Source organism: Emydura macquarii, unplaced genomic scaffold, assembly GCF_026122565.2.
Source record: "Emydura macquarii macquarii isolate MOO-44397 ecotype Brisbane River unplaced genomic scaffold, CSIRO-AGI_Emac_v2 contig_1551, whole genome shotgun sequence".
Lineage (NCBI taxonomy): Eukaryota > Metazoa > Chordata > Testudines > Chelidae > Emydura > Emydura macquarii.
In genome coordinates, this window is record NW_027131688.1 from 17,169,964 (window position 1) to 17,184,842 (window position 14,879).

The 14,879-nt window shown below is 44.9% G+C and overlaps 1 protein-coding gene across 2 annotated transcripts; it reads left to right on the top strand.

The window, feature by feature from the left end:
• The first annotated feature begins 3,279 nt into the window (after positions 1-3,279).
• CDCA4 (cell division cycle associated 4) lies at positions 3,280-12,731 on the top strand. 2 transcript variants are annotated; one of them, XM_067554948.1, is made up of 3 exons: positions 3,280-3,380; positions 7,357-7,437; positions 9,296-12,731. In XM_067554948.1, exons 2-3 carry the CDS (start codon positions 7,399-7,401, stop codon positions 10,049-10,051), a joined length of 795 nt encoding a protein of 264 aa, XP_067411049.1. In that variant the 5' UTR covers positions 3,280-3,380; positions 7,357-7,398; the 3' UTR covers positions 10,052-12,731. The 2 variants fall into 2 exon arrangements, with proteins under 2 accessions (XP_067411049.1, XP_067411050.1); XM_067554949.1 differs by lacking the exon at positions 3,280-3,380 and having other exon boundaries at positions 6,994-7,437.
• The last annotated feature ends 2,148 nt before the right edge of the window (positions 12,732-14,879 follow it).

The following is a 14,879-nucleotide window of genomic DNA, read 5'->3' on the forward strand; positions in this document are numbered from 1 at the left end:
TACTGTTCTTAGTTCCTGGAGGGCTGTTGTCACCCTCCCCCATGCCATTGCATACAATCCCTGGACCACAATTATACATAAACTTAATACAGTGAAATCGCCCAAAGGTATTGCAGGAAATTGCCACAGTGGGAACTTAAGCTTACACATTTTTGTTTATATTCATTATTATTTGTATTGCAGTAGCAGCCAGAGATTCCAGTTAGGATCAGGACCCCATTGGCGTAGGGTAATATTTCTCAACCTTTTCAGGTTGCCAACGCCTTATTTAAAGTCCAAAATCTTCACAATCCCTTTATATCTACTGAGCTATACAATTTCTTGGTGAGTGTGTTCCCAGTTTGACAAAGAATACTTGACCTTGAAAAGTGAGGGTGTGCAGGGCGAGGGGGAGAAAGATTTTTTTTTGCTTTACAGTGTAATAAAATTTTCACACAGCTCAACCCCTTTCAGTGACTTTTGTGACCCCTCTCCCATGATCATAACCCACTGGTTGAGCAGCACTGCTAAGAGATGTTCAAATACCTAGGAGAAGACAGTGCCCACAGGAAACACTTTAAGGCGTTTGCTGTCCTGAAAATGTCTAAGGGTCTCAACCTGCAAACACATATGTGTGGGAGTACCTTAACTCACAGGAGTATGTTCATTATTGTTCCCGTGTGTAAGCATGAGCAGGAGCAGACCTTATGCCAGGTTGAAGGGACTTTAATTTCTAGTTTATTATTATTTGTATTGCAGTAGCACGGAGGAGTTCCAATCCCAGACCAGGACCCCCTTGCGCTAGGCACTGTACAAACAAATGTGAAATCCAGTCAGTTTAAAAAAGAGATGAACTACTTCAGGCCCTAGCCCACGCACTGAGTTTCCCGGTGATTTTTGTGGTTTTGCAAACAGTTTCCTATTTTGAAACTGTTTTTTTCTGTGACAGTCCCACCCACACCGGACTGAATGCATGACTACACAGTAAACGCAGTTCAACACCGCCCAGACGGGCTAGCTCCTAATGCCCCAAACACAGCCCAGCACGGGCTTATACAATGGGGTTGGGAAGGTAGCAGGCAGGCTACAGCTTTCAGCAGAGCTAGTTAGCATCTGTGTTTAGCAACACAGCACAGGCTAACACAGAGCAAGAAGGTGGGGCTGCAGCTCCCAGTAGAGTCAGCTAACGTGGTGGGGAGAGCACAGGCTAACACTGTGGGTGGAGGTGCTGCAGCCGCAGCATGAGTCACTACCACTGCGGCCTGGGGGTTGGAGAAGTAGCTCTCAGCTGAGCCTGTTGTCCATTCAAGCCAGGGAGGGTTGGTAACAGCTCCTGGCTCTGCTACTCCCCACCCAGAAGCTCACAGAAGACCTCTGTGGGGCTGGAAAGCTTGTCCCTCTCACCAACATAATTGGGCCAGTAAAAACTATTACCTCACCACCCCCTTGTCTCGCTAATCTCTTGGGACACACCTCTATGACTACACTGCATAAAGGAGGGAAGGGAGCCAGACTGTCCCTCCTGCAGCTAAGGCAGGGGGGAGAAAGCAGAAACTTCCAGCTGAGTAGGGTGACCAAACAGCAAGTGTGAAAAATCAGAAGAGGGGTGGGGGTATTAGGAGCCTATATAAGAAAAAGCTCCAAATATTGGGACTGTCCCTATAAAATCAGGAGCTAGACCTGACTTGCTCTTCCTTTCTGATCAGTTGAGAGCCAACCAATAGGTAGGGTGCTGGGAAAAGCTTACAGCAGCTACGTGTTAGGAACAGTCGAAGTGTTTGCAGAAGGACAACAGCATCAAGACCGAATAAGTATTTCCAACTCTAAGTGTTCAAAAGTAAGATTTTAAAAATAATATTTTGGAGATTTTTATTTTGAGGTTTTTGCATTTTCAAGACTTTCTCCACAATTATGAGGGCTGCAAACTTAATTTTAAAAAATTAAAGCTGAGATTTTCACATAATCATCTGACTCTAGAAGCTGGGGCTTTAAGAAAAACACCAGATACCACAAGGCTTTCTGCTCAAATTGTGAGACTTGGTGGAACGGTGAGATTAGATAGAGCGGATAGAGAAAAATAATTAGGTGTGTGAAAATGCTTGAGTCTTGAGAATAACAGCAAGACAAGAATGGAGACCATGTGTGGTGGAGATAAGGATTTGAGACACGTTCAGTTTAGAAAAGGGACGACTAAAGGGGAATATGAGAAAGGTCTATAAAATCATGAAAGGTATGGAGAAATTGAACAGGGAAGTGTTATTTGCCCCTTCATGTACCACTAGAACAACATGTCACCTGTTAATTTTAACAGGCAGCAGGTTTAAAACACAGTCAGCCCGTGGCACTCATTGCCTGGGGATGTTGTGATGGCCAAAAGGAGCGCGGGAAGTTCCTGGAGGATAGGTCCGGCAACGGCTCCTAGCCAGGATCCTCGGGGAGGCACCTCTGGCTGTCCCTAAACCCCCAAGGGCCAGAGGCTGGGACTGGACGCTAGGGATGGGGTCAGGCATGGCCCTGCTCTGTCCATTTCCTCTGAAGCATCTAGCGCTGGCCCCTGCCGGAAGAACAGGGCACTGCGCTAGCGGGACCATCGCCTGCCGCAGCAGGGCCCCGCGTCTGGCGGTTGGGCACGTGGGGGCTGGAGGCGGGGCTGTGACACGGGAGGGCCAGGCAAGGCATTGATGGCAGGGGCCAGGGGTGCTGGGTCTCCTACTGAGAGCGGAGGAGCCCCCAGCAAGGGGGCAAGCAGCGGGCACGTGGGTGGGTGAGAGTGCTGCCCTTCCCCCCGCCCGGGGTTCTGCCACTGCAGCCACCGCCTCCTCCTCGGCACGTGCAGGGAGGGAGGGCGGGCGCGGGAGCTGCTCTCAGTCTCAGCCAGGCCCCCTCCTGCTCCCATTGGAGTCAATGGCTCGGGTCCCTCCCAGTCACTCACGTCAATAAGGGAAGGCGCAGGCCCGGCCGGCCTAGCCCATTGGCAGCCATTTGAACTCTAGACTCCGCCTCAACCCTTCCTTCAGCCAGTTACAGCTGAGGGGCGGGTCTGGGCTCCATGGTAACCCCTCAGCCAGTCGCTCGTTAAGAGGCGGGTGGAGCTAAGCGCCTTGGTAACCCGTCAGCCAACGGAAGGCTGGGTGCCAAGGGGACGTTCTAGCCGGCCAGGAGGTAACCAATGACGGCCAGCGCTCGGCTGTGGGCGGGACTTCACGGTTCAGGCATTCCCCAATGGCAGGCCGGGTAGGGAGGGGGCGGCCGGCCGGCCGTTTCTTTGTGGGCTTTGACAATAAGATGGCGGGTAGGGGAGGCGGGGCTGGCCAGTGTGCTTGGCCCCGCCCCTTCTCTCAGGCGCGCAGCGGTCGACGGTGAGGCGGGAGCCGGGCTCGGCTCGGGGAGGCGGCGAGCAGGTGAGTAGGGCCGGGCGCTCTGCAGGGCCGGGGTTAGCCTCTCCCGGGGTCTGTCGTGTCCCCCGCGGGCAGCGGAACGGGGAGCCGGGGCCGGAGGCGGGTGGGTGGGGAAGAGCCCGCGGTGGGGAGCAGATTCAAAATGGCGGCGGGTCCCTCTCCCCGGGGTCTCGGGGCAGAGAGGGGCGACGGGCAGCAGCTGCGGCCGCGCCGGCTCTCCTCGGAGCGGGTTAGGCCGCGGCTCGGGAGGTGCCTGCCCCGCCGCCTATTCCGTGCTCCCGCTCCCTGCCCCCCCCCTCCCATGGCCCCCTTCTCCCTGCCCCCTCGCCCCCCATTCTCCCGGCCTCTCCCCCGCTCCCTGCCCCCACGTCCATCCTCACCCCGGCCAGCAGCTCCCAGCCCCCGGTTCTGAACCCCCCGCCGCAGCACTTCGCTCCGCCCATGCACTCCCTGCCCCCATCGCCGGCCTTGCTCCCAGGGGGTCTGTCTCCCCCTCAGCCCACATCCCTGCACTGCTGGGGGTGATTTCGGCCAGTACCTACGGCCTCCGCTCTTAGGGGAGGGTCACTGCCCTGGGACCGTGGATGGGGAGATGACTCCTCCCCACAGCCAGACCCACCCCTGCTCTTTCCTGCCCCATCACCACCACGTACACCTTTTGATTCTCTCCCCTGTATCATCTGTTAGGGGGGGAAACTATCCTCCTGTCCCATCCTCCCACCATTAGGCACTGCTCTGTATTCCCATAACACTCTCTTGCTCGGGGGTGACTCCTGGCACTGTCACCACGGTGGTCCTAGGGATTGCCTTTCCCTGCACCCACACGCTCTGCTCCGGTATTGTATCTCGGAAATGGTTTGTCTGTACGGTCACTTACAATTTGGCAAAACCTGGACCTAAATTCTGTGGTAAGGTCACCGTGTTTCTATAGCAAACTGAACGCTCTGTTCCAGATTCAAGTAAATTTAAAATTTAAATTTTTAATGAATTAAATAAATTAATAAAATACGACTTATTTTTATATTTAATCCAATATATTTTATGCTATTCCTCAGGTTTTCAGATGGCTGTATGCTGCATATTTTTGTATTGTCACATCTGCATTGTAGGAGCTGTTGGAGATTAGTTGCAGGATCAAAAGACTTTTGGGGCTTTTGGCAAACAAGAAAACAGAGCAGTTTGGGCTTTTGGCACGCATGGAATAGAGTGCTAGAGAGAGGATGCAACTATTCTTCCCCTTTTTAGGCAAGGTTAAAGTTTACTTGAAATTGTAAACTTCACTTGTGTAAATTGTAAATCTGTTATTCTACCCAACAGCAGTGGATCATCCTTGTTAAATCATTCTGATCTAGTGATCAGCAAAGAAACAGGTGTTTACAATTAAATTTATTAGTCTTCAGAATAACACCCTTTTGCAATGAATGGCCTGTTCACAACTACTACGGGCTGGGTGAAGGTGCAGGAAAAACAGGAAGATGTGTATGTTTGTTTTTTATTGGCAAGTGCTTTTTTTAATCAGAAGGGCTAAAAATTCAGGTTTCTTAATGAAAATTTAGATTTTGGGGCACAACTGTGTGTGAGTGGGTGGAATCTACCAGTAGACTTTTCTCGGGAGAAGTGATTTTTGCTGCTGGGAAGGATTTACAATCATATGCAATGGGTCATGTTACTCTTGGGGGAATTGTGTTGCCCGCAGATTTCTTTGCTTCCCCCACAGAAAAATGGTTTTCTGATGGGGAAGAAGGGAAGCCACAAGAGTGATCACGCGCCGTTGCCCAGTGTGGTGTTTCGGGTGCCAGAGCATCTGGCGGAGAGGTAAATCACTGTGGGGGTGAGTGGAGCTGGGGACGCTACAGCCAGTGGCTCTTACCCAGTGCCAGGCTCAGCTCCTCTTCAAGGAGGAGGTGGGTTTCTGGGAGTGGGTCTGACCCGGCCTCAGCTCCTCCTCAAGGAGCAGTTGGAGCCAGGCCAGACCCACTCCCAGAAACGTTCCCCGGCTGCAGGAAGCCCTGTCCCCTCCCCCGCTTCCTGCCCCCATTGCTTCTCAGCTACAGGGAAGGGGTCAATGTATGGGGAGCTGCTTCCCCATCCACCGCCCCCGACCCCCCCATTCCAGATCCCTGAGCCAAGCCCTCCTGTACCCAGAACTCCCCCCCACACACACACACCCTGCCAAGTCCTACTTCCTCAAACCTGGACCCCTGCTCGGCCCCCACCTCTGCACCCAGATCAGCCCCTGATGAGTTCCACACACTTGAACCACACACCCTGCAAAGCCTCACCTCCTGCATCTGGAGTCCCTCTGCATCTGGAGCCCCCCCCCGGCCAAACCCCACCCCATATCTGGACACCCATGCCTGCACCCAGACCATCCCCCACTGTGCTCCCTGTTTCCTGGACCTCCATCCCACCGAGCCCCAGCCACCTTCACCTGGATCCCCCTGCAGAGTCCCAATGACCCGGCATCTGGAACTCCCACTGAGCCCCTGTGCATCCAGATCTTTCCTGTACCTGGACCCCCCACTGAGCTGCCTGCATGGAAATTTGCCCCACACAGAACCTTCTCAACCCACATCTGGATCGCCCTATGCTAAGCCCATCCACACTTGGATCCTGTCGAGTTGAGCCTGCCTGCCCGCACCTGGTGTTGAGGGGCAGGGCCCTGGGGTGTTTCTGGGGCAGGCCCAGCCCTTGCACTGTGTCAGGGTTGGATGCAGTCTCATCACTGAGTCCGTGTCCTAGCCCCAAATTTGTTTTGAAAGTCTACTTGCTTTTGTGGGCAAAACGCATTTCTCCTACACTATTTGCTAGCTAGATCAAGGCAAATTTTAGTCACAAAGTTCTCATGGCTGCTGTTATAGGAAAGCACACCTTATTTTCACAGCTTATCACTTACATTTGCTTTATGTAATCTTCATGTAGGATGGGAGAAGAGAGAATGACAAAATCAGCAATACAGTGTACTCCTGATTATTCAAATAGTGGGGGGAGGGGACACAGATTTTATTCGGATAATTGGGAACTCAGCTAATAGAGAGAGGAGGAGCCATGCAGTGGCTACCTCCTTGCAGTGCTGGCCAGCGGTTTCTGCTCTGTCCTGCTCTTTCGCTCCCAGGACAGTAATCCTGCAGAGGAGCCTGTGCTGCCATGGCTGGTGACACCCAGTCCCTACAGGCACAAGGTGTGAGGGCGGAGCAGAAATCCCTGGACAGGACTTTGCTCTGCCCCGCCAAGACTGCAGCCTTCCTTGCACTTGCAGGGATCGGGTATCACTAGCACTGTGACTGCACAAGGAGTCATCTGCAGCTCTGTTGTCACAACCCCACTCATGCCCACTTGCTCACTCCCGTTAGAGTAGGGCTACAGGAGCCATTCAGCAGCAGGCTGGCTTTCCTGCAGCTTGGGGCTCGTTGTCCTCTTCCTCCTTGCAGTCCTGGCCAGGGGTTATCCAAATCTCTTCCTTAGGCCCCTACATGAGATATGTGAGGGACAGAGAAGGGATTCAGATAATGCAGAGGTTTGCATGATAGGGTTTCAGATAAATGGAAGTATACTATGTGGTTTTTCCTTTTGTACAGAGAGATCTTTTCTTCCCTCTTTATATAATTTTATGCATATTTCAATACCCCAGGTGACTGTTAAATATTCAGTTTACTATTTCAGTGGCTAAGAAAGAAAGAAGAATGGTGGACTGGTTAAGGCATTAGTCTAGGATTTAGGAGAACCCAGATTTAAGTCCCTGCTTTGCCACAGACTTTCTGTGTGACTTTGTGCAAGTCACTTAGCTTCTCTGCTCAAAATCTGTACAGTGGGAATAATAATAGCACTGCCCTGCCTTAGAAGTATGTTAGGATGATCAATACATTAAAGATTGTGAGGTGCTCAGATAATCAAGTAATGGGAGCTATATAAGTACCTGAAATGGTAAACAAGGGATGGAGTTTTGCCATGTACTGACTTCCTGTCTTCTGCCGGATAGGTGGAGCTATAACACTTGCTGTATGGAATCTTGTTCTATAGCATGGGAGAAGAGGAAGGACTACGCCAGACACAGTTACTGGTATGTAATTTTCCCTTAAGTGAAACTTTTAAACTAGCTATATTTTGTGCAGTCCTAGAAATTGGGCAGCAAGATGCTATTTTTATGATGTGGGTTATCAATTTGCAAGTGAATCAATGCAATACAAACTAGTGGGAAATTCTGGCAAAATCTGGAGAATTTTTTATCTTGAAGGATTTCTCATTTAATTTAATCACTGCTTAGTGCTGTTCCTATATTTTATTTCCCACATAAAAAGCAGTGAGGTAGATTTACGGTTGTAGGTGCCCAATATAGTTATTTGCTCCACATACCCTTCCATTCAGTGAGTTTAATTTTCAAATACCAAATGTTTGAAAAACCGTTTATGGTCAGTTAGGGTACAATATATCTCTTACAAGAACATTATAGTTAAAGCTAAAAACACCGTGCAGAGTGAAGGTGACATTAACCACACAAGCTTGGGGTGAGTAGCTCCAATGGGCACTGCTTTCTAGAAGTTTCCAACATCCCACAGACAAGGCATGCTTACCACAAGAGTGTGGGTCCATATAGACACTGATTTCTGAGAACCACTATTGCAAGGGCAAGTCACTTTCTTCTGTGTGGAAGGTTAAAGTGAGTTGCCCACAGAACCATAGTATCAGTGGTGTAATATATTAATGATCTGGAAGAGGGGCGAACACTCAGGTGACATACCATTTTAGTGAACATTGCATTGTAAGGAATTTCAGAAGCCCCTAATAAAACTACAGAGTGGCAGATTAAAGTCAGTGTAAACAAATGCAGTCTAACCTGTTGGAAGGAACTATTTACCTTGTCGTGTTGGACTAACCAACCACTCAGGAAAAAGACATGGAGGAGAGCTCATAGAAAAACATCTTCTCAGTGCACAATAGCAGTCAGAAAAGTAAAATGAGAGGTATTGAGGGAAGTAGGGAATAATACTGAAAATGTTCTGGAATGTGGGGGAAGATAATACACCTTCATCTTGAATAAAGTGTTTAGTTTTGGTTACCCCCTCAAAAAAAAAAAAAAAAAAATGTCAGACCTAAACCATACTGGGTCAGACCAATGGTCCATCTAACTCAGTATCCTGTCTCTGACAATGGCCGGTGCCAGATATTTCAGAGGATATAAACAGACAGGACAATTCTGAGTGATTCATCCCCTGTCACCAAGTCCCAGCTTCTGGCAGTCAGAGTTTTTGGGACACCCAGAGGATGGAGTTGCATCCCTGATGATCAATGGCTAATAGTCATTGACCTATCCTCCATGAATTTATCTAATTCTTTTTTGAACCCAGGCATGCAAAGACTTCTTTCTATATGAGGAGAGATTAAGAAGGGACACTATAAAGAGATACAAAACAGCACATTTTGTAGTGAATGTCACATGTGCGCTTTGACTTATTCTGACTGTAAGGGGGCACCCACTGAAATTCAAGGCCAGTTTAATTTTTTTTAAACACCCAATCAGTTACCTTGTGGCACTCACTACTCTAAGATATGTTCAAAATTAGTAGAATTCAGAAAACATTTGTATGCTTACCAGACCAGTATCTGTAATTAGGCCAGCTAGCTAACACTTATGTTTCTGAACATAAATCAGTCACTGGCTGGCTGCCTGTAGTTTGAAAGTCTTTTCCGTGTAGGTATGTTGTTGTAAAATTGTCCATTGTGCTTTATGCGTCCCTCAAGCATCTGGTACCAGATACATCATTGCTAAAATCTGGTATGACAATTCTTCTGTCTTCAAGTGATTTTAATAGTTTCTTAAATTAAAGATTATAAAGTGTTTGCAGTAGTTTCATTTCTGTGGTGTCTAACTTGTTTTAGGCCTCTTGATTGTACTAAAGAGCTTTATTTTTTCTCAACAGGACACAATGTTTGTGCGAGGATTGAAAAGAAAATGTTTTGATGGTGAAGAAGATATTGAAGGAACTCTGGCTGGTTTTAAGGCTATCCCTTCATATAATCTTCAGCGACAGTCACTTTTAGATATGTCCTTGGTCAAACTTCAACTATGCCACATGCTTGTTGAGCCTAATCTTTGTCGTTCGGTACTTATAGCCAATACGGTACGGCAAATACAAGAGGAAATGACCCAAGATGGGACTTGGCAGATGATAAATACACACAGTGCAGGACAGACTTCTCTAGATCGTCTGGTTTCAACAGATATCCTTTGCCGTTCATCTAAGGAGCAAGCTGAAGGAAAGCTTGTTCCAGTTTATAGTACCTTCACTAAAGACTCTGAGGGTACCCAGTCGCAAGATAATTCAGAAATGATGTCAACAGTTACTTCAGCACAAGCTCCAAGAAACCTACAAAGTAACATGTGGGAAATGGAGAACCCACAAGAAAATAGAGGAAACTTTCAAAAATCATTAGATCAAATATTTGAGACATTAGAGAATAAAAGTCCTAATTCTGTTGAAGATCTGTTTTCAGAAGTTGATAATTCTTACTATGACCTTGATACAGTGTTAACAGGAATGATGAGCAACACAAAAATGGCACACTGTGATGTACTCGAAACATTTCCTTCTCCGACAACCACAAATTCTAACTCTAACTGTAAATCTGATCTTAATGAGCTTGATCATATTGTGGAGATCCTTGTTGAATCTTGAAACTGTTAAATGTGCAGAAGACAGAGATCCTATAAGGAAACAAAGGACTTGTGGAAACAATTTTTTAGATAGTTTATTCTATCAAAACTGCACATGTATTTTATATAAAAATATATATAAAGCACTTCATATTGCAAAATGTTAATTTTTGAAGTTAACATGCAATTTGTAGTGTCATTCTGGTTTGTCCATTGAACTGTAAATACATACTGTACATGATTTTAAGTTAGAGCCCAAGGCTTTCAAAATTGGGCTTTTTTTGCCCACCTTTTCTAGGCTTTGAAGGAGGTGTATGTTCAGTGAGACGGTTTCTCTGTCTTCTGTGTCTCTTCTCTCCTCCTCCCCTCCTCCCCCCCCCCCCAAGTAAATGAGGCGGCAGTTAGAGAGGCTGAGCTCTTCTTTACCTCCTGATTCAGGATCAACCCTTCATTCCTACAACCACTTAATTCCTTCCCTATCCACTTCCTCCATTCTGCCTGCAGGGCTCTTGAAGAGGAATATGCAATAGTTCCCATTATCTTAGCTAGTTCTGTCTGTTTGCTAAAAAAAAATTCTCTTTAAATATAGTTTTAAAGTGTTTATCAGTGTTTAGATTTTTTCCAGCTATTTTCCTAAAATATATTTTTACTACAAATGTCCTGTCAGCTGCTAATTTAGTAACTTTTAATCATAAATATTTGCAGTTGATGTATTTTTTGAAAGACTTTCAAGAAGGGATTTGTTTTTTACCTTGAGCTACCTTATGTAGTTCAGTAAAGTGTGTGTAAATGTAGATATACAGTTTTATACTTTACATTAAAATGTAAGTGCTGTTTTCATGATTCTATGTTTTATAGAGTAGTACTTTACTAAACTAAGAATTGTACAGTTATGCTTTTTATACAACTTGAGTATCATTAGAGAAGCTTGGATCAAGCTGCAAAAGCTCTGATAAAGCTAGATGCAATTACACTTAATTCAGTTCAAACCACGTTTTTGTTAACAGACATAAATTATAAGGTTTTATTTATGTGTATTTATATGTAAATGTCATCAAGTAATTGTTTGTCACTGAAGTCCTCTACCATCAAATAGTTGTTTATATAAGAAAACTGTCTTGTGCTAATTACTACAAAAAGTATTACTAGGGGCCTTTAAATCTTTAATGGTGTGTTCTGATGTCTAAATAGTATGTCCCACTACCAAGACTTTCTTGTCAACTTACATTTGATTAACAGAAGGTAATGTAATGTGGGTTAGTATTTGCTTTCTTTAATGACTTGCCACGTTCGTTTTAGAGCGTGTGTAATTCATCTTGTCCTTAAGGACACTTTTGGGGTAGGGAATGGGGGTGGATCAAATGTGGTATACAATTTTGCTATAAAATTAGCACTCTTTACCTTGCTAAATTGGTGCTAGAAAAAACATCAAACTACATGATAGGAGAGGGTGGGGGAAAAGAGACTTTTTGTTCCTGGAACCTTTTGCTATTGGCTGCATGGGCAGAAGAGATTGCAGATAGTTCAGTTGTTTTCACTAGTGTATCAAGGGACTGAGTACAACATGAAAAAAATATTTTTTGCATTTAGCAAACTTTTAGTCTTCCCACAGGTGATCTGACCTATTTCATGTCTGTCTTGTGATTCTCAAATCTACAGATTTTAAATATATTCCTGTTCCTCACTTCCATGAAAGTTATTTTTAAATATAAATACTCATGTTTCTAGTGTCTGTAGCTGAAATGCCTGTCTTTAACTTAGAATTTTAATAATTTAAGTGCTTTTGCAATGGCTGGTTGAAGAACCAGCATTGTATAGATAAGTTTTCCCACCGCGGTAGATGGATGCATATTTTTAACTCAAATTTGTGTCAAACCATGCCTTTTGTATTTGAGCTTTCAATGAACTTGAAAATGCTTTTTGTATTAAACTTGGACATGAGGTGCCCTTTATTTCCTTAGTAGTAAAACATTGCTTTCATCATTCCTAACTGACAGTGAGTTTGTATTAAAGCACTAGCTGGATGAAGCAGCACATGGAAACTTGCAAACTAAATTGGTATGATGTAGCTAAATTGAAATGGTACTATAGAAGGCTTGAATATTTAAGAATTTTTAGATTAGAAAATCTTTGCATCAACATAGATTAGAAGGTGACAGCATGTAATCCTTATTAAACTGGATACAAGTGCTGTAACCTTTTTTTACTGTAGTCAAATAATTATCTTGAAATAAAACCTAGGTTTTATGTTGCAATTGGTGTGTACCAGAGCATGGATGGTGATGGCACTTCCTTAAATCTAATGATGCCCATGGAAATTTGTTTAAGATGTCTGTTTTCTGGATGGATCGAAACAGTGAGTGAGTTAGGGTTAAACAAATAAGGCATCTCTCTAGATGTTCAAAAGGCATAAAGGGGAGCTTCAGTGGCACTTTTGTTTGAAAATCTCCCCCAAGATCGCTTTGATGTTTAAATACTCTTAATTGAATTATTTTTCTGTCTTCAGTGGCTGGAAGTTGCTGATGTCTTTCCTTAAAGGGCTAGCTTTTTTAAGAATACTTGTCATTCTGCTTATATGTTAAATTATGGATGCAGGGAAGACGCACATGTTCAGCATTCTGTACAATGACTGAACTAGGATGTGTCTACCGTTGTGTATAGGACTTGTCAAATATGTAAGTGCACAAGTTATATTAAATGTATCATGGCTGTGTTGACCATCTTGACAAGCATGTTCTAGGAACTGAAAGAATGTATTTTTCTGTTATGCAGTTATACCTAGTTTTTAGTTTAATGTGCAGAGAATAGTTTTTCTGGCTAAGCCAGGTATCTGCTTTGGCTAATGTGTGCATTTATGTAGTTGGCCATTCAAAAGATACATGCATCTTGTTTCATTTGACTCCTAAAACTAACTTTAAAATGTTGGTTTTGAACATGTGATGTTTAATGCCTGCAGTCTTAAACTGATGCCCAGATATTTAAAGGTATTTAGGCATTGCTGTGCCTTGGATTTAGGATCCTAAATGCTTAATCCTTTTGAAAATGAGATTGACTCCTAAATCAGTTAGGCATTGCAATGCTGAGCACATCAATGCCTAAATACCTTGAAAATCTGATCCTGAAAGCTTAGCAGAAACTTGAACGCATACTATGAAGAGATTTGCTCAATTATTTTATAGTCACTTATTTTATAGTCACACCTTGAAGTCCATTTCTAGACTTCCCCAGAAGTTTCCAGGCAATGTTAACACACAATTGTTTCATTGCTATGTTGTTGGTATTGTGTCTGCAGTTCAGATTAGTCCAGTTTCCCCATGCCTCCATATTCTAACTTGTTTTACTTTTTCTGTTGTAACACTATTTATTCTCTACTCCATTTAGTCAATTCTGTGCTAGTTCCAAGAGAATTGGTTTTGTAGTTCATTTGCAAATGATATACTTGAGATACACTGATGGTATTTTCATCCTCTGGACAGATGACAGACTCCCTTACTTCACTTCAACCACCACCATTCGTCCATTAAACTCTCTCTGGAACACTCCTACACTAGCATCTACAGCCAGGCACTCGGATACTGCAGAATATGCTCTGCAAACCTTAACACGTTCAAAATAAGTAGATCACATCATAGAAAAGGCCACCCTAATACCCCAAGAGATCCTTTTTCAATGCAGAAATAAACCCCTCTCTGACCACACACCCCTAGTTGTCACCTACCACCCCACACTGGGACCCATATGGGGTATCATCAAACTGCCACCACCCATACCTGGCTTGAAATAAATCTTTCCTTTCATTATCAGAAGCAAGCTTCCCGCAGGCTAGGATGCACCAGATCCTGCCAGAACAAAAGATGTAAAGATCTGCAAACAGATCTCCACTACTACAGTGATCAACATCACATCACAACACACCTTTAGAGATCCATGAGTCCTACATATGCTCATCACACCATGTAGTGGACCTCATCCCCAGTAACCATGTGTGCGAAACCAGACTAATCGCTATGCTCTCAAATGAACTTATACAGGAAAATAAGACAAAAACACTATCTCATCTGTGGCTGAACGCTTTTCACAAAGCAATCACTCTGTATCCGACCTATCCATCCTCATCCTCAAAGGAAATCTGCACAACACTCAAAAGACGAGCCTGGGAGCTTAACTTCATAATTCTGCTAGGCACTAAAAAACATGGTTTTTATTAAGAGACTGGATTTATGTCTTATTACAACACTCTGTAACCCACTAACCCCACTTTTTGTCCCATGACCGGGGGGGGGGGGGGGGAAGGGAAGAGTAACGGGCCACTTCACCTTGAATGATTCCTTAGCCAAAGTAATTAGCACGTATTCTAAACTATTTGTTGGCTCTTGTATTCAGCTATGACACACTGAATACCTTTCCTAGGCCTGAAAAAGAGCTCTGTATAAGCTCAAAAGCGTGTCTCTCTCACCAACAATAGTTGGTCCAATAAAAGATACTAGCTCACCCACCTTCTGTTTAATATCCTGGTACCGAAACAGCTACAACAACAGTGTCATCAAGAGTGTCTGAGGACTAAAGCCATCTCGATGCTAAAGACCTTACAATGGCACAGGTGTACCACTGCAACCGTGCTGCTGTAAGGTCTCCCATGTAGCTGCTCTATGCTGACGGGAGAGAGTTCTCCCATTGGCATAATTAAACCACCCCCAACAAGCAGCAGTAGCTATGTCAGGGGGAGAGTGTCTCCTACCAACATTGCGTTGTCCAAACCAGCACTTTTCTCGATGAAACTTATGTCAGTCAAGGGGGAGTTTTTTCCACACTTCTGACCAACAAAAGTTTTGTTTACAAAAGTGCGAGTG

Coding starts and splice junctions, on each gene's coding strand:
- CDCA4 (XM_067554948.1), top strand. CDS start 7,399: ATGGGAGAAGAGGAAGGACTACGCCAGACACAGTTACTG. Junction 7,438..9,295: donor TACGCCAGACACAGTTACTG/GTATGTAATTTT, acceptor TTTTCTCAACAG/GACACAATGTTTGTGCGAGG.